The 15,513-nt window shown below is 46.4% G+C and overlaps 1 protein-coding gene across 1 annotated transcript in view; it reads right to left on the bottom strand.

Annotated features, from left to right (window-relative positions):
* The window catches only part of LOC142664427 (NACHT, LRR and PYD domains-containing protein 12-like), a 197,193-nt gene that overhangs the window by 19,973 nt on the left and 161,707 nt on the right, over positions 1-15,513 (bottom strand). The window contains exon 10 of the mRNA XM_075843495.1: positions 8,882-9,052. Within this exon, the coding sequence (XP_075699610.1) occupies positions 8,882-9,052 (171 nt within the window). The remainder of the gene's footprint in view (positions 1-8,881; positions 9,053-15,513) is intronic.

Raw genomic sequence — 15,513 nt, 5'->3', positions numbered from 1 at the left:
AGCAAGGGGAAGGAATGAGACCCAATCGAATTGACAGTCAGAGATGAAACACCTTAAATATTGTTCCAGGGATTGGTTAGTCCTTTCCGTTTGGCCATTAGTTTCGGGATGGAAGGCGGAGGAGAAGGACAGATCAATCTCCAACTTTTTACAAAAAGCTCTCCAAAATAAGGAAACAAATTGTACCCCTCTGTCAGAAACGATATTGACAGGGGCCCCATGGAGAAGCAGGATGTGTTTCACAAACAAAGAAGCTAACATCTTGGCGTTAGGTAGCTTCTTAAGGGGCACAAAGTGGCACATCTTGCTGAAGCGGTCTACTACCACCCACACCACCGACTTGCCCTGAGATGGAGGCAAATCGGTGATAAAATCCATGGAGATATGGGTCCAAGGTCTCTGGGGAATGGGCAAGGAACGTAGTAGGCCCGCAGGTCGGGACCTAGGGGTTTTGGACCTAGCGCAAACCTCACAAGCGGCGACGTAAGCCCTAACGTCTTTAGGCAACCCAGGCCACCAATAGTTTCTGGTAATGAGGTGTTTGGTGCCCAAGATGCCAGGATGACCAGATAGAGCGGAGTCATGGTTTTCCCTGAGTGCCCTTAGCCGGTATTGCAGGGGAACAAACAGTTTGTCCCCAGGGACGTTTCCGGGAGCTGCACCCTGATCAGCCGCGATATCAGAAGCTAAATCAGAATCCGTGGCAGAAACGATTATACCAGGGGGTAAAATACAAGCAGGATCCTTCTCGGAAGGAGGATTGGCCATGAAACTACGTGACAGAGCATCAGCCTTAATATTCTTGGACCCAGCCCTATAGGTAACCAAGAAATTAAATCTGGTAAAGAATAGTGCCCACCGAGCTTGTCTAGGATTAAGCCTCCGGGCCGATTCTAGGAAAACCAGATTCTTGTGATCCGTAAGGACCGTTACCTGGTGTCTGGCCCCCTCCAGGAAGTGCCGCCACTCTTCAAAAGCCCATTTAATGGCTAGAAGTTCGCGGTTGCCAATATCATAGTTACTCTCCGTGGGCGAAAACTTCCTAGAGAAGTAAGCACAGGGGCGGAGATGGGTGAGGGAGCTGGTACCCTGGGACAAGACGGCCCCCACTCCCACCTCGGATGCGTCAACCTCCACAATAAATGGCTCCTCTTGGTTGGGCTGAATCAGCACGGGGGCCGAGATAAAGCACTTCTTGAGGGTCTCAAAGGCCTGGACGGCCTCAAGGGGCCAATGGAGGACATCAGCACCCTTGCGAGTAAGGTCCGTAAGAGGCTTAGCGACGACCGAGAAGTTGGCAATAAATCTCCTGTAATAGTTGGCGAACCCTAAAAAACACTGTAACGCCTTAAGGGAGGCAGGTTGGACCCATTCCGCCACAGCCTGAACCTTGGCAGGGTCCATGCGGAATTCATGAGGAGTGAGGATTTGCCCTAAAAATGGTATCTCCTGTACCCCAAAGACACATTTTTCAGTCTTAGCAAACAGATTATTCTCCCGAAGGACCTGGAGCACCTTCCTGACATGCTCCACGTGGGAGGACCAGTCCTTGGAAAACACCAGTATGTCATCAAGGTACACAACAAGAAAATTACCCAGGTAATCTCTCAGGATTTCATTAATAAAATTCTGGAAGACAGCAGGGGCATTACACAACCCAAAGGGCATGACCAGGTATTCGAAATGACCCTCGGGTGTGTTGAACGCAGTTTTCCACTCATCCCCCTCTTTGATGCGGATAAGGTTATATGCACCCCGTAGATCGAACTTAGAGAACCATTGGGCTCCCTGAACCTGATTAAAAAGATCCGGAATCAAAGGAAGGGGATACTGGTTCCTTACGGTGACCTTATTCAGGTTACGATAATCAATGCACGGCCTAAGACCACCATCCTTCTTCCCCACGAAGAAGAAGCCAGCACCTACAGGAGAAGTCGAGGGGCGAATGAAACCCTTGGCCAGGCATTCTTGGATATACACCCTCATAGCTTCACGTTCAGGACATGAAAGATTAAATAGCCTACCCTTAGGAAGCTTGGCACCAGGCACCAAATCGATGGCGCAATCGTAATCTCTATGGAGGGGCAACACCTCGGAGGCCTCCTTAGAAAACACATCGGCGAAGTCCTGAACAAACTCAGGAAGCGTGTTTACCTCCTCCCGGGGAGAAATAGAGTTAACAGAAAGACATGACATAAGACATTCACTACCCCATTTGGTGAGATCCCCAGTATTCCGATCAAACGTGGGATTATGCAACTGCAACCAGGGAAGACCTAATACCAGATCAGACGATAATCCCTGCATCACCAGTACAGAGCACTGCTCCAAATGCATGGAGCCAACAAGGAGTTCAAAAACAGGAGTATGCTGAGTAAAATAACCATTAGCAAGGGGGTTGAGTCGATACCTACTACAGGGATAGGATAAGGTAAATCAATAAAAGGCATCTTTAGAGACATAGCAAATTCCACAGACATGATATTAGCAGATGAGCCAGAATCCACGAAAGCACTGCCCGTGGCAGACCGGCCAGCAAACGAGACCTGAAAGGGAAGCAAAATTTTATTGTGTTTCACATTAACGGGAAATACCTGTGCGCCCAAGTGACCTCCCCGATGATCACTTAGGCGCGGAAGTTTTCCGGCTTCTTATTCTTGCGCCTGGGACAGGTGTTCAGTAGATGCTTGTCGTCCCCACAGTAGAAGCAGAGACCATTCATTCTGCGAAACTCCCTACGTTGTCGAGGGGACATGGAGGCCCCGAGTTGCATAGGTACCTCCGAGTCCTCCGTGGAGGGGCGAGGAGACGGGACCTCGGGGGGGATCGCAGAAAAGTCAGAGGGGAGCACATTGAAGCGTTCAAGCTGACGTTCCCTGAGACGTTGGTCAAGTCGTACTGCTAGGGCCATAACCTGGTCAAGGGAGTCAGAAGAGGGGTAGCTAACCAGCAGATCCTTCAGGGCGTCAGATAATCCTAACCTAAACTGGCACCTTAGGGCCGGGTCGTTCCACCGAGAAGCTACGCACCACTTTCTAAAATCAGAACAGTATTCCTCAACAGGTCTCCTACCCTGACGTAAAGTCACCAGCTGACTCTCGGCTAAAGCAGTCCTGTCAGTCTCGTCGTAAATGAGTCCGAGGGCAGAGAAAAAACGATCAACAGAGGAAAGTTCAGGGGCGTCAGGAGCCAAGGAGAAGGCCCACTCTTGGGGCCCTTCCTGGAGTCGGGATATGATGATACCCACCCGCTGGTTCTCGGAACCTGAGGAGTGGGGTTTTAGGCGGAAATACAGTCTGCAACTCTCCCGGAAGGAGAGAAACGTCTTACGGTCCCCTGAGAACCGGTCAGGTAACTTGAGGTCGGGTTCTAGAGGTGAGGTGAGGGGTACTACTAAGGCAGCGTCACCCTGGTTGACCCTCTGGGCCAGGGCCTGGACCTGTAGGGAGAGGCCCTGCATCTGCTGGGTCAGGGTCTCAAGGGGGTCCATGATAGCGTCAGCGTAGGAGAAATGGTAGACTAGGTAAGGGCTTGTAATTATGTAATGGCAGGAAGGAGGTGAAGGGAAAGTGAGCCCTAATCTACCCACCGCCCTGTCCCTGCCTACTTGCAACAACCCGCCCTAGGCGACGGGGTACAACTGGGCGGCGGTCCCTACGCTGTCTAAGTGCACGGGAGAACAAACAGGGAACACGCAAGCGAAGGGGCAGTAGCCACGGAACGCAGCGAGGAAACGGAGCGGTGAATGAGTAGTCAGGACCAGGATGAAGTGGAGTATACCAAAGTGAGCACGGAGAAGGAAGCAAGCCAGGGGCAAAGCAAAGCAGGTTAAGCGGAACTGCAGCAAGGCAGAAGCACGGCAGAAGCAGGCTGGAGCAAGCAGCAGTGGGGCCAGGAATCCAGAAGAATTACAAGCACTGAGGAAGAGCGCACGGCAGGTAATAAAGGACAGGGGGCGGAGCTAACTCCGACTGACCAGGCCGCGATAGGCTCTCCCACTCCTGAGCCTGCCACCCTGGTTGGTGGGAGATGGTGTCAGTCGAACAGGTCTGGCCTCAGGTGTGGATTGATTAATCCCAGGAGTATACCTAGACGTAGTACCTGGCAGATCCCTAACAATGAGCAGGTGGGGTTTGTGAAGGGACGGGAGGGTAAACATAATGTGAGTAGAGTTCTGCATGCTATTCTACATGTTCGTCAATTAAAAGGCTCTATGGTTTTGCTAGGTACTGACGCCGAAAAGGCTTTCGACAGGGTCTTTTTGGGAGTACATGAGGAGAGCTCTATATTTCATTTTCCATCCACATTTATAGATGCTATATTTTCCCTTTATCGAGAACCCTCTGCTAGGATTCAAATTAATGGGTCCTTGTCTGATTCCTTTTCAATTTTGAATGGAACACGGCAGGGGTGTCCCTTGTCACCATCCCTTTTTGTTATTATGTTATAGCCCCTTCTTGTGAAATTTCGACAAACTGATGGCATTCAAGGTCTCCGGGTTGGGGGATGCATTCATAAGACGGCGGCTTTTGCAGGTGATCTGCTGCTGTTAGTTACGAAATGTCTTCGCTCAATTCGGAGACATCTCTAATTTTAAAATGAATTATGGGAAGTCTGAGGCCTTGGGTATCTCTATACCGCATGATCAGTTAGTACATTTAAAGTCCATATCTTCGTTTAAATGGCAGCCTTTGGTTATCCAATACTTGGGCATTAAAATTCCAGCAGATCCCAGACAACTATTTTCCTTGAACTTTGCTCCTCTTGTCCCGAAAATCCAAAAATTTCTGTCTAAAATAAATATACCCTTTCTTTCGTGGACTGGTAGAAAAAACTTATTGTCCACCTATGTGCTTCCTCAGATCCTGTACCCACTGCAAAGCATCCCCATAGACCTTCCAGCTAGTTACTTTAATAGATTCAGAAGTCTTTTTATTAATATTTTATGGAGGGGGAAATGTCCCAGATTGGCCCATAGACTACTTATTTAAAAAAAGAAACACGGGGGTTCATCTTTACCAGATATAGGGTTATATTATGAAGCAATTCAATTGCTTCATTGGTTGCAATTTGCTAACACCTCCCTAACCCATAGCTACTTGGATCTGTAGAGACTGGTTCTCTCGGAGGAATGCCTACCCTTGCTTTGGGTTAAATTACCATTGCCACCAAAAACAATTTTAGTTAGTGATATGACGCGTGGTATTCTTAAAGTCTGTCAGAGGTCTAAGGTGTTGAATATGGCTAGGTGTTGCCTCTCTCCAATAGCTCCACTGGGGGTCCTTCCTTATTTTACGCATAGGATAACCTCTCTTGGGTCGTCATTATGGCCTCTACTGGGTTCTTTTAGGGTCAGTGAGGTGATTATAGGTAGGGTTACTCCTGACCTGAATGCACTGTTGGCTCAATCATATGGGACAGGTGGATCTACCTCTGCTGCTAATGTGACATTTCTTCATCGGTATGACTTTGAATCAGCGTGCTGCAAGTTTTTGGCTATAGCTCCTTCTCCATATCCAGATCCTACTTGGATGGAGAATTATACCCTTATGCCACAGTCTCCAGCTAGATCCTTGTCCAAAATTTATACCAACCTTCTTTTAGATTTGGCCCCATCCAAACCCTGTTTCTTAATGGTGTGGGAAAAATAATTCAATATTGTTCTTTCGCAAAAGGAAGTCTCCTTTATTTTGTCTCGATCTCATGGGTTCTCGTGTTGTGTAAGACATCAGGAGAATTCTTACAAACTGCGAACTCGCTGGTATCATACTCCTGCATATCTATATAAGATACGTCTCATCTCTTCAAATGTTTGTTGGAGATGCGGGTTACCTCCTGGATCCCTGTCGCATATCTGGTGGTTTTGTCCCAAAATCAGACCTTTTTGGGTTCAGGTGGAAAGAGTTATTAATGATATTGTGGGTCGCTCTTTAACATTAACACCTGAACTGATATTTTTATGGCTTCCTTGGGGAGACTTTACCCCTGTACGAAGGGACTTGTCCACCTTAATGATCTCGGCGGCTAAACTGTTGATACTATTGAAGTGGCGCAGTAAGGACCCTCCTTCGATGGACATGTGGTCTAAGGTTCACCAGCTCCAATCATTGGAAGAACTGTTGGGTTGGCACACCTTCTCAAGGGACTTGTTCCTGAAAGTTTGGAAGCTATGGAGAGATTTTCATAGTAGGGCGAGAACTGGGATGTGACTTGGATCTTTGCACCTGGTATACTTATCTGATTAACGGGCTCTGGGGAGGTCTCATTCTGAGATGTCCATTTGGGTGGTGTTCATGTACTTATGTTTCCTCTACTTAGTCCCTTTAAACAGCACTTATAATTGACTTTACTGATTTCACCTAATTATTGACCACATCTGAGAGATTGCATTTGTCTTCGAGGTATATGTATCTTATTTGTGTTATTTTTTTGCCTTGGCTGTCATACAATATATCTCAATGTTCCTGAGATAGAGATACGACCTATTATGTTTTTCTTATTTTATGTTTTAATTTATGATTTAATGTCTGATTGTATGTTTATATGACTAGTTCTTTGGCAGTGGTCACTTTCGAGCGGACTCATACTAATGGACTTCTATTATGCTTGATTTGCCATATTGCAATTCTGTATTACGGAAGTGATTGTATGTATAATGAACTGCTTGTTTATTGTTTGTTGTTGTCACCAAACCTTAAAAACGTCTCAAAATAAAGAATTTACAAAAAACAAGCCTTCACACCACTTCATTTAAGGAAAAATAAAAAAAAGTTGTGGCTTATAGAAGGTGTAAAACGAAAATAAAAAATGGCTTGGAATTCAAGGACTTAAAGAAGTGACATGTCCCTTCTTGAAGCATTTTACAAGCTGTTTTTCCCCATTTGTCATTGACGCGTTCAAAACTTTTGCAAAAATAAAAACAGTTTAAAAATCAGCCCAATAAACGCCGGAATTTTAGAAGCTGTTTTTTCCTGAAGTCCGCCTGGTATTTTTCAGCCTGAACATATGTGGTATGAACAATTCCTTACTACTACACAGGCTAATGTGCTGCCATATATATCATGTACAATCATTATTTCTACAATAGGAGATTGTCTGATCATAGATTTTCTTTCATCTATCGCAGTGCTCGGCCATCAGACACACACACACACACACACACACACACACACACAGCTGCAGTCACCGACAAACACATTTCTTTACTTGATGGGAACCAGCGATCTCCCTGACCAGAGTGACGATGTGTATAAACACTGCTGCAGACTAGACAGAAGTCGGATATTAAGATTAAATTGAGCCGTTCAGGAGATTTGGTCAAAATAGAAGTTTATGGGGGTTCCAGGTGGTGAACAGAGAATTGGAGCAGTTAAAGGGGTTTTCCCACGAGAGACATTTATGACGTATCCACAGGATATGTCAAACGGCAGGTGCCGGAGGTGGGACCCGCACCTATCTCCAGAACGGGGCCCCCTAAACCCCGTCCAGCCGCTCTGTGTTGCGGCTGAATGAGGTGAATTCCGTCCATGAAAAAGGTTATATGGTCTCTGAGCTACGCTGTTTCCGCAAGCCCCATAGTAGTGAATGGTAGTTACGGAAGCAGCGTAGCATGCGAGCTTCCCTGTTTCCATAACTTCCATTCAGAGGTGGGACCCGCATCTATCTGATGTTTATGACATATCCTGTGGATATGTCAAATGTCTCTCGTGGGAAAACCCCTTTAATCAGGAGTCTTGTAAATCATACCCCCGCCTACCGGGCTCTGTACTAGTGTGTATTGTGAGACAGCCGGCACTCAGGACTGAGGAGGACAAGGAATAATCCGTATGAGTCCACTGTATTGCTGCAGACACATCCACTTTATTAGGCAGATCTGTCAGTTTATTACAGCAATTCTGTATAACAATTGTGTTCACAAAACACAGACTAAAGCTCCTCTTACACGGCTTGTCCTGATCAACGAGACCGCTGGCTGATCGGCGCTCGTTTGCTCCTTTCACAAGGAGCTAGTATGGGGATGAGCGCTCGTTACTCCGATTACTCGTCCTCATACATTATCATCATGTCGGCAGCACAATTCCCTGTTTACACACGGAGATGTGCTGCCGACAACGATAATATTTTCCACTTTTAATACGATCAGCAGATGAACGAGTTGCTTTATCTGCTGATCGCTGCCCTGTTTACACAGGGCAATTATCGGGAACGAGCGTTCTTTGAACACTTGTTTGCCCGATAATTGGCCAGTGTAAAAAGGCCATTAGACTCGATTCCCACCCTGTATGTGATGTTCTGTACGCCAGGAAACTTTCCCAACATATACACAGACACGTGTCCATAGACAAATTCATCTGGATGGCGCATGTTGTATAATGTATTTGGCGCAACTCATGGCACAGGAGACACTTCTCTACCTTACACAAGCTCATGGCTATCATACACATACAGGAAATTATTGTGCCAGTCCATAATACATGTGATGTCACCATTGTGAGTGTTTTAGCCACGCCCCATGATCTGTTATACATGTCACAGAGCAGGATTATAAATTATGAACGTCCTCCATCAATATGTCTCATGTCACTTGTCCCCAATGTGGTTCCATGTGATTCAGCCCCTCCCCCATCTGATAAAACGTCATATAAAATAGGGGAATAGTAATGATAATAGTGGTAGATGACATTACAACATGCATTTTATGTCAGAGAAGGGATATGAGGAGGCGAGACAGTTGGGCGCTAGTAGAGACGTCACATATGAAGGTGCAATCAGAAGTTTATCTCATAGACATAACAATGGTGGGGAGTATAAAATATAATAAAATCCATGTATAACTTGTGCCCCCCCATGTCTCGGTCCTGTACACATCTCTTATACTCACTGTAATTCCTCTATCCCGCAGTCTGGACTGGACAGAGCTTCCATCAAGTCACTGAGGTGAGGACCAGAAAGACTGTTACCAGTCAGGTCAAGTATCTTCAGGGACCGGTTATTCCTTATTCCAGATGCCAACTGGATGCAGGAAGTGTCTAGTAGTTCATTACCACCCAAACTGGAAGAATAAGAAGATGAGATGTGAGTGACGTGTTCACAGAGCGTTACTATAAAATAGTAGATTGTGAATGTGGAGAGAAATTGTCCCCGGCTGTTAGTAAAATACATAAGAGTTATCTCTAGACAATGTCATACACCTCTAGTGTGTGGTGGGTGTCAGGAATGCCGGCAGCTATATGATGATATGTCCACTGACACTAAACCCATGTTCTAGAAATACAGAATTCCTGACTATTGTCCTCACTTTATGGCATGTCATAAGTCGGTGATTGTTGCAGCACTGGAATATAGAATAGTCATAAAGCTGGATGGAGGAACTTGTGTCACCAGTCGCTGAGAACTCTCCTTCCTCCACCATCTATTGTAGATCTGAGTCTGTGGCCCCTGTGTCCTCCATTCCCCTCCTGTCTTCACATTATTACAGGTCACATTTTGCTCTGTCCTCGTACAGTCAATGACTTCTACAGGTGCAGTTATTTGGTGTAATGGATTATTAATAAAAATTAATCTACATTCAGGGTTTTCTTTTGGATTCTGCGGTTATTGATTAGTACTTATTGATAATGAGCAGTCATCGCCACCATTCTGAGTAATTTACAGCTGGGGGGGGTCATCAGTAATAATTAAAGCATACGGACCTCTACGCTACACATGATTGTGATCACCGTTAGACTGGCCCACCGGAGAACTGGAGCATTCTCTGGTGGGCCCAGGCAGCAAGCTGCTTTTATCCAGCAGAGGAGGAGAGAGCTGCTGTCTCCCTGCCCCGTTGCTTACTCTTGTAGGCCAGGCCGGCGTTACGGGGGGGGGGGGGAAACTGGGAAACTGGGAAATTGCCCAGGGCCCCATCCTTTCAGGACCCCCTGCTGACTATAGCAGCCATAGTGGCTGCTACGGGCCCACGGCATGAGAAGGCGCATGCCGCCCGGCACATAAATGTTAGAGGGGGAGGGGCACTGGCGTAGCTATAGGGGTCGCAGCGGTCGCAATTGCGACCGGGCCCCGAAGCCAGGGGGGCCCACGGCCCCCCGCACCACATCAATAAAAAGTTACTATAGTAACTCGGGCCGCGGGCCCCTGTTACTATAGTAACATACTTTACTTACCTTCCTGGTTCCGGATCGCAGCGGAGGTCCTGACGTCAAGCGCTGTGCGCAGCGCATGACGTCACGGCGCTATGCCGCCGCGCACAGCATCGAGACTACAGAACTCCCGCCGCGGCCGAAGAGGAAGGTAAGGTTAGCCCTGACTGGCGGGGTCTGACTCCCGGGACCCGCCAATCAGCTGTTTTGAAGGGGCCGCAGCACTCGTACGAGAGCTGCTCCCCTTCATTCCTGTCACTTCATTCCGGTCACACTGTGAATCGGTGTCGGCGATTCACAGTGTGGGCGAGTAGTGAAATTAAGGGGAAGCAGCTCTCGTACGAGTGCTGCGGCCCCTTCAAAACAGCTGATTTGCGGGTCCCGGGCGACACATCAGCTATTGATGGCCTATCCTGTGGATAGGCCATCAATGTTTAGGGACTGTGCAACCCCTAAGCCTACGATGTAGCAGGCTTAGGGGGCCCATGAGACAGGATCACAGATTGTGTGATCCTGTCTGCTGGGCCCTGTATCTAAGCCAATCACATGGTAGGCTTAGATACATGGCCCATGCGTGATCCTGTCTGCTGGGCCCTGTATCTAAGCCAATCACATGGTAGGCTTAGATACATGGCCCATGCGTGATCCTGTCTGTTGGGCCCTGTATCTAAGCCAATTACGTGGTAGGCTTAGATACATGGCCCATGCGTGATCCTGTCTGCTGGGCCCTGTATCTAAGCCTACCACACTGTAGGTTTAGATACAGGGCCCCAGCACACAGTAATCTTATACTGTATAAGATTACTGTCTGCTGGAATCTGTATCTAAGCCTACCTTGTGGTAGGCTTAGATATACAGGGTCCCACAGACAGTATCACACATGGGCCCTGTATCTAAGCCTTAGGGTATGTGCACAGACACTAATTACGTCCGTAATTGACGGACGTATTTCGGCCGCAAGTACCGGACCGAACACAGTGCAGGGAGCCGGGCTCCTAGCATTATAGTTATGTACGATGCTAGGAGTCCCTGGCTCGCTGCAGGACAGCTGTCCCATACTGTAAACATGTTTTCAGTACGGGACAGTTGTCCGGCAGCGAGGCAGGGACTCCTAGCGTCGTACATAAGTATGATGCTAGGAGCCCGGCTCCCTGCACTGTGTTCGGTCCGGTACTTGCGGCCGAAATACATACGTCAATTACGGACGTAATTAGTGTGTGTGCACATACCCTAACACATGTGTTACTAATCATTTTTTGTGTGTTTTCTTACAGGTTCGGTCGTTGGACTACGGCGGATTCCAGGACTACTTCGATGACAGCTTTTTTTTTATTAATAAAATGGTTAATGAGGGCTGTGTGTTTTTTTTTTTATTTCAATAAAATATTTTTTCTATGTCTTTGTGTTTTTTTGTTAAACTATATTACTACCGCCTTAGTAATGGCCGCCGGCTGATTGACAGCATCCATTGCTAAGGCGGGGCTTAGTGTTAGCCGGTGCAGAGGCTAACACTAACCCCCTTTATTACCCCGGTACCCACCACCACCAGGGGTGCTGGGAAGAGCCGGGTACGATCCAGTACCTGACCATCTGTAGTGATGGTCGGCCACTGGGGTGGCCGCAGGCTGGTATTATCAGGAGGGGAAAGGCCAAAAACAGTGGCCCTTCCCATCCTGGTAATGCTGCCTGCTGCTGCTTTATTGTATCTGGCTGGTTATGAAAATGGGGGGGACCCCACGTCATTTAAAAAAAATAAAATAAATTATTGGAAAGAACGATGTCGGGTCCCTCCCAATTTTCATAACCAGCCAGATACAACACAGCAGCAGCAGGCAGCATTACAAGGGTGGGAAGGGCCACTGTTTTTGGCCTTCCACAGCCTAATACTACCAGCCTGCGGCCACCCCGGTGCCTGCCCGTCACTACAGATGGTCGGGTACTGGTTTGTACCCGGCTCTTCCCAGTACCCCTGGTGGCGGTGGGTACCGGGGTAATAATGGGGGTTAGTGTAGCCTCTGCACGGCTAACATTAAGCCCCGCTTTAGTAATGGAGGTTGTCAATCAGCCAGCGGCCATTACTAAGGCGGTGATAATAAAGTTTAAAAAGATACAAGCACATAGAAAAAATATTTTATTGAAATAAAAAAACACAACCCTCATTAACCATTTTATTGAGAATAAAAAAAACGCCGTCATTGAAGTCCTCGTATCCGAAGTCCAACAACCGAACCTGTAAAAAAAACACAAACACACAAAAATAATCAGTAACACATAAAGAAGCAAAATTATTATTCTTACCTATCCTGGGTCCAGCGCTGGAGCCGCAATGTCAGCGAGCTGGGCGCTGTATCTAATCCTATCAGGTGTGATACAGTCTGCTGAGCTGTGTATCTAATCCAATCATGTATGATACTGCCTGCTGGGCCCTATATCTAATCCGATCATGTGTGATACTGTCTGCTGAGCCACTGTATCTAATCCTATCATGTGTGATACTGTCTGCTGAGCCACTGTATCTAATCCTATCATGTGTGGTACTGTCTGCTGAGCCACTGTATCTAATCCTATCATGTGTGATACTGTCTGCTGAGCCACTGTATCTAATCCTATCATGTGTGGTACTGTCTGCTGAGCCACTGTATCTAATCCTATCATGTGTGGTACTGTCTGCTGAGCCACTGTATCTAATCCTATCATGTGTGATACTGTCTGCTGGGCCACTGTATCTAATCCTATCATGTGTGATACTGAATGCTGAGCTGTGTATCTAATCCTATCATGTGTGATACTGCCTTCTGAGCCACTGTATCTAATCCTATCATGTGTGATACTGTATGCTGAGCCACTGTATCTAATCCTATCCATAGTTTATAGGGTCGTAGTGCTATAGATATGCTATGCTGTCTCCTATACACACTTTTTTTTGGGCGGACACATATGTATTGGGGCTATTTCCCGGACATTTTAAGCCCGGAGGGTATGTTCACACGGCAGCGTCCGTTACGGCTGAAATTACTGTGCTGTTTTCAGGAGAAAACAGCACCGTAATTTCAGCCGTAATGGCATGTGCAGGCGTCTTTTGCTGCGTCCATTACGGAAGTAATTGAAGCTGGTTTTCCATGGAGTCCATGGAAAACGGCTCCATTTACGTCTGAAGAAGTGACAGGCACTTTTTTACGTGCCGCCTTTTGACAGCGGCGCGTAAAAAAAAATGACCGTCGGCACAGAACATCGTAAGACCCATTCAAATGAATGGGCAGATGTGTGCCGACGCTTTTGAGCCGCATTTTCGGACGTAATTCAATGCTAAAACGCCTGAATTACGTCCGTAAATAGTGTGTGTGAACCCAGCCTTAGTGACGCCGCGGCTGCTAGTGCTGCATTGTTGGGTCACTTAGGAGACTCAGCGATGCAGCTGAAAGCGGACCGTCGGCCATGAGAAGTTTGCGGGGGGGGGGGGCCCAGTAAGAATTATTGCATCGGGGCCCATGAGCCTCTAGCTACGCCCCTGGGGAGGGGGCCCTGGTGCTAGCGACTGCGACATTCACTTGTATCTGCATCCTCAGGACGCATATATAATTGAATAGTATAGGCTGCAGGCCACGTTAGGCCTGCAGCCTATAAGACGCTGGGACGGAGTGATGAATAGTGTTTTTTGCAGAGGGTGGAGAGGTGCTAGAAAAGCGAGAAGCTAAAGATGTTTGTGTTGCAAATTCTGCAGAGGCGATTCTTAGTCCAGAGAAGGCGTCAGGGCAATCTGGGCCGTATGAAGAAGAAAAGGAAAAGTGAGCGACTCCAATCTGAGAAGACGTCACCTGTGAGTCACTGGATTTCACTGTATTGTATTAAAGGAGTTTTCCCATCTTAGACATTTATTACGTATCCCCAGGAAATTTAAAAAATGTCTGCTCGATGCGGGTCCCAACTCTGGGACCCGCACCTGTATCTAGAACTGATTGCAGAATCCAGGTGGAGAGAGGGTCTCGTGTAGATATCTCTATTCTGTTGTATGGTTGTAATGGAATCAGCCCAGCAGCTCTTGCTCGACTGTTTCTGTAACTCCCATTGAACAGAATGGAGAGAACTGCGTTCACCAGCGACCCTCTCACCACCGGTCTCCGCCTGGATCCTGCGGTCAGTTCTAGATATAAGTGATGGGACCCGCATCTATCAGACGTTTATGGCATTTCCTGTGGTCTTTCCCTGGTTTTTCCTCATTGAGTGTAATGGATGTAACTGGAATATTATAAGAACTAGGGATGTCACGATACCAGAATTTGGACTTCGATACCGATACTTCGTGTAGTATTGAGATACTCGATACCAAAACGATACTTTTGCCAACAATAATAATACATTTTGAACCTCCAAGTGCCTCATATTAACCCTTTCAGGATCGAGCTCATTTTGGCCTTCAGGACCAGCCCCATTTTTTCAAATCTGACATGTGTTACTTAATGTGGTAATAACTCCGGAATGCTTTTGCCTATCCAAGCGATTCTGAGATTGTTTTCTCGTGACATATTGTACTTTATGTTAGTGGAAAAATTTGGTCAATAAATTCATTGCTTATTTGTGAAAAACACCAAAATTTAGAGAAAATTTGCAAAAATTATGATTTTTCGAATTTTAAATGTATCTGCTTGTAAAACAGATAGTAATACCACACAAAATAGTTACTATTTCACATATTCCATATGTCTACTTTATATTTGCATTGTTTTTTGAAAATTATTTAATTTTTCTAGGACGTTACAAGGCTTAGAACTTTAGCAGCAATTTCTCACATTTTCAATACAATTTCAAAAGGCTATTTTTACAGGGACCAGTTCAGTTCTAAAGCGGCTTTGAGGGCCTTATGTACTAGATAGATTACATAAATCACCCCATATTAAAAACTGCACCCTTCAAAGTATTCAAAACAGCATACAGAAAGTTTCTTAACCCTTTAAGCGCTTCACAGGAATTAAGGCGAAGTAGAGGGGAAATTGACAAATTTTATTTTTTAATTTCATTTGTAATAAAAAAAATTCTGTAACACAGAAGGTTTTACCAGAGAAATGCATCTCAATATTTATTGCTAAGATTCTGCAATTTTTAGAAATATCCCACATGTGGCTCTAGTGTGATAATGGACTGAAATACTGGCCTCAGAAGCAAAGGATCACCTAGTGGATTTTGGGGCCTCCTTTTTTTAGAATATATTTTAGGCCCCTTGTCAGGTTTGAAGAGGTCTTGTAGTGCCAAAACAGTGGAAATCCCCCAAAAGTGACACGGTTTTGGAAACTACACCCCTCAAGCAATTTATCTAGGGGTACAGCTAGCATCTTGACCCCACAGGTCTTTTGCTATATTTATTGGAGTTTGCCTGTGAAAG

Source organism: Rhinoderma darwinii, chromosome 12, assembly GCF_050947455.1.
Source record: "Rhinoderma darwinii isolate aRhiDar2 chromosome 12, aRhiDar2.hap1, whole genome shotgun sequence".
Taxonomy (NCBI): Eukaryota; Metazoa; Chordata; class Amphibia; order Anura; family Rhinodermatidae; genus Rhinoderma; species Rhinoderma darwinii.
The sequence above is the reverse complement of the archived record's forward strand: the minus strand, read 5'-3'. Positions and strand labels throughout refer to the sequence as shown.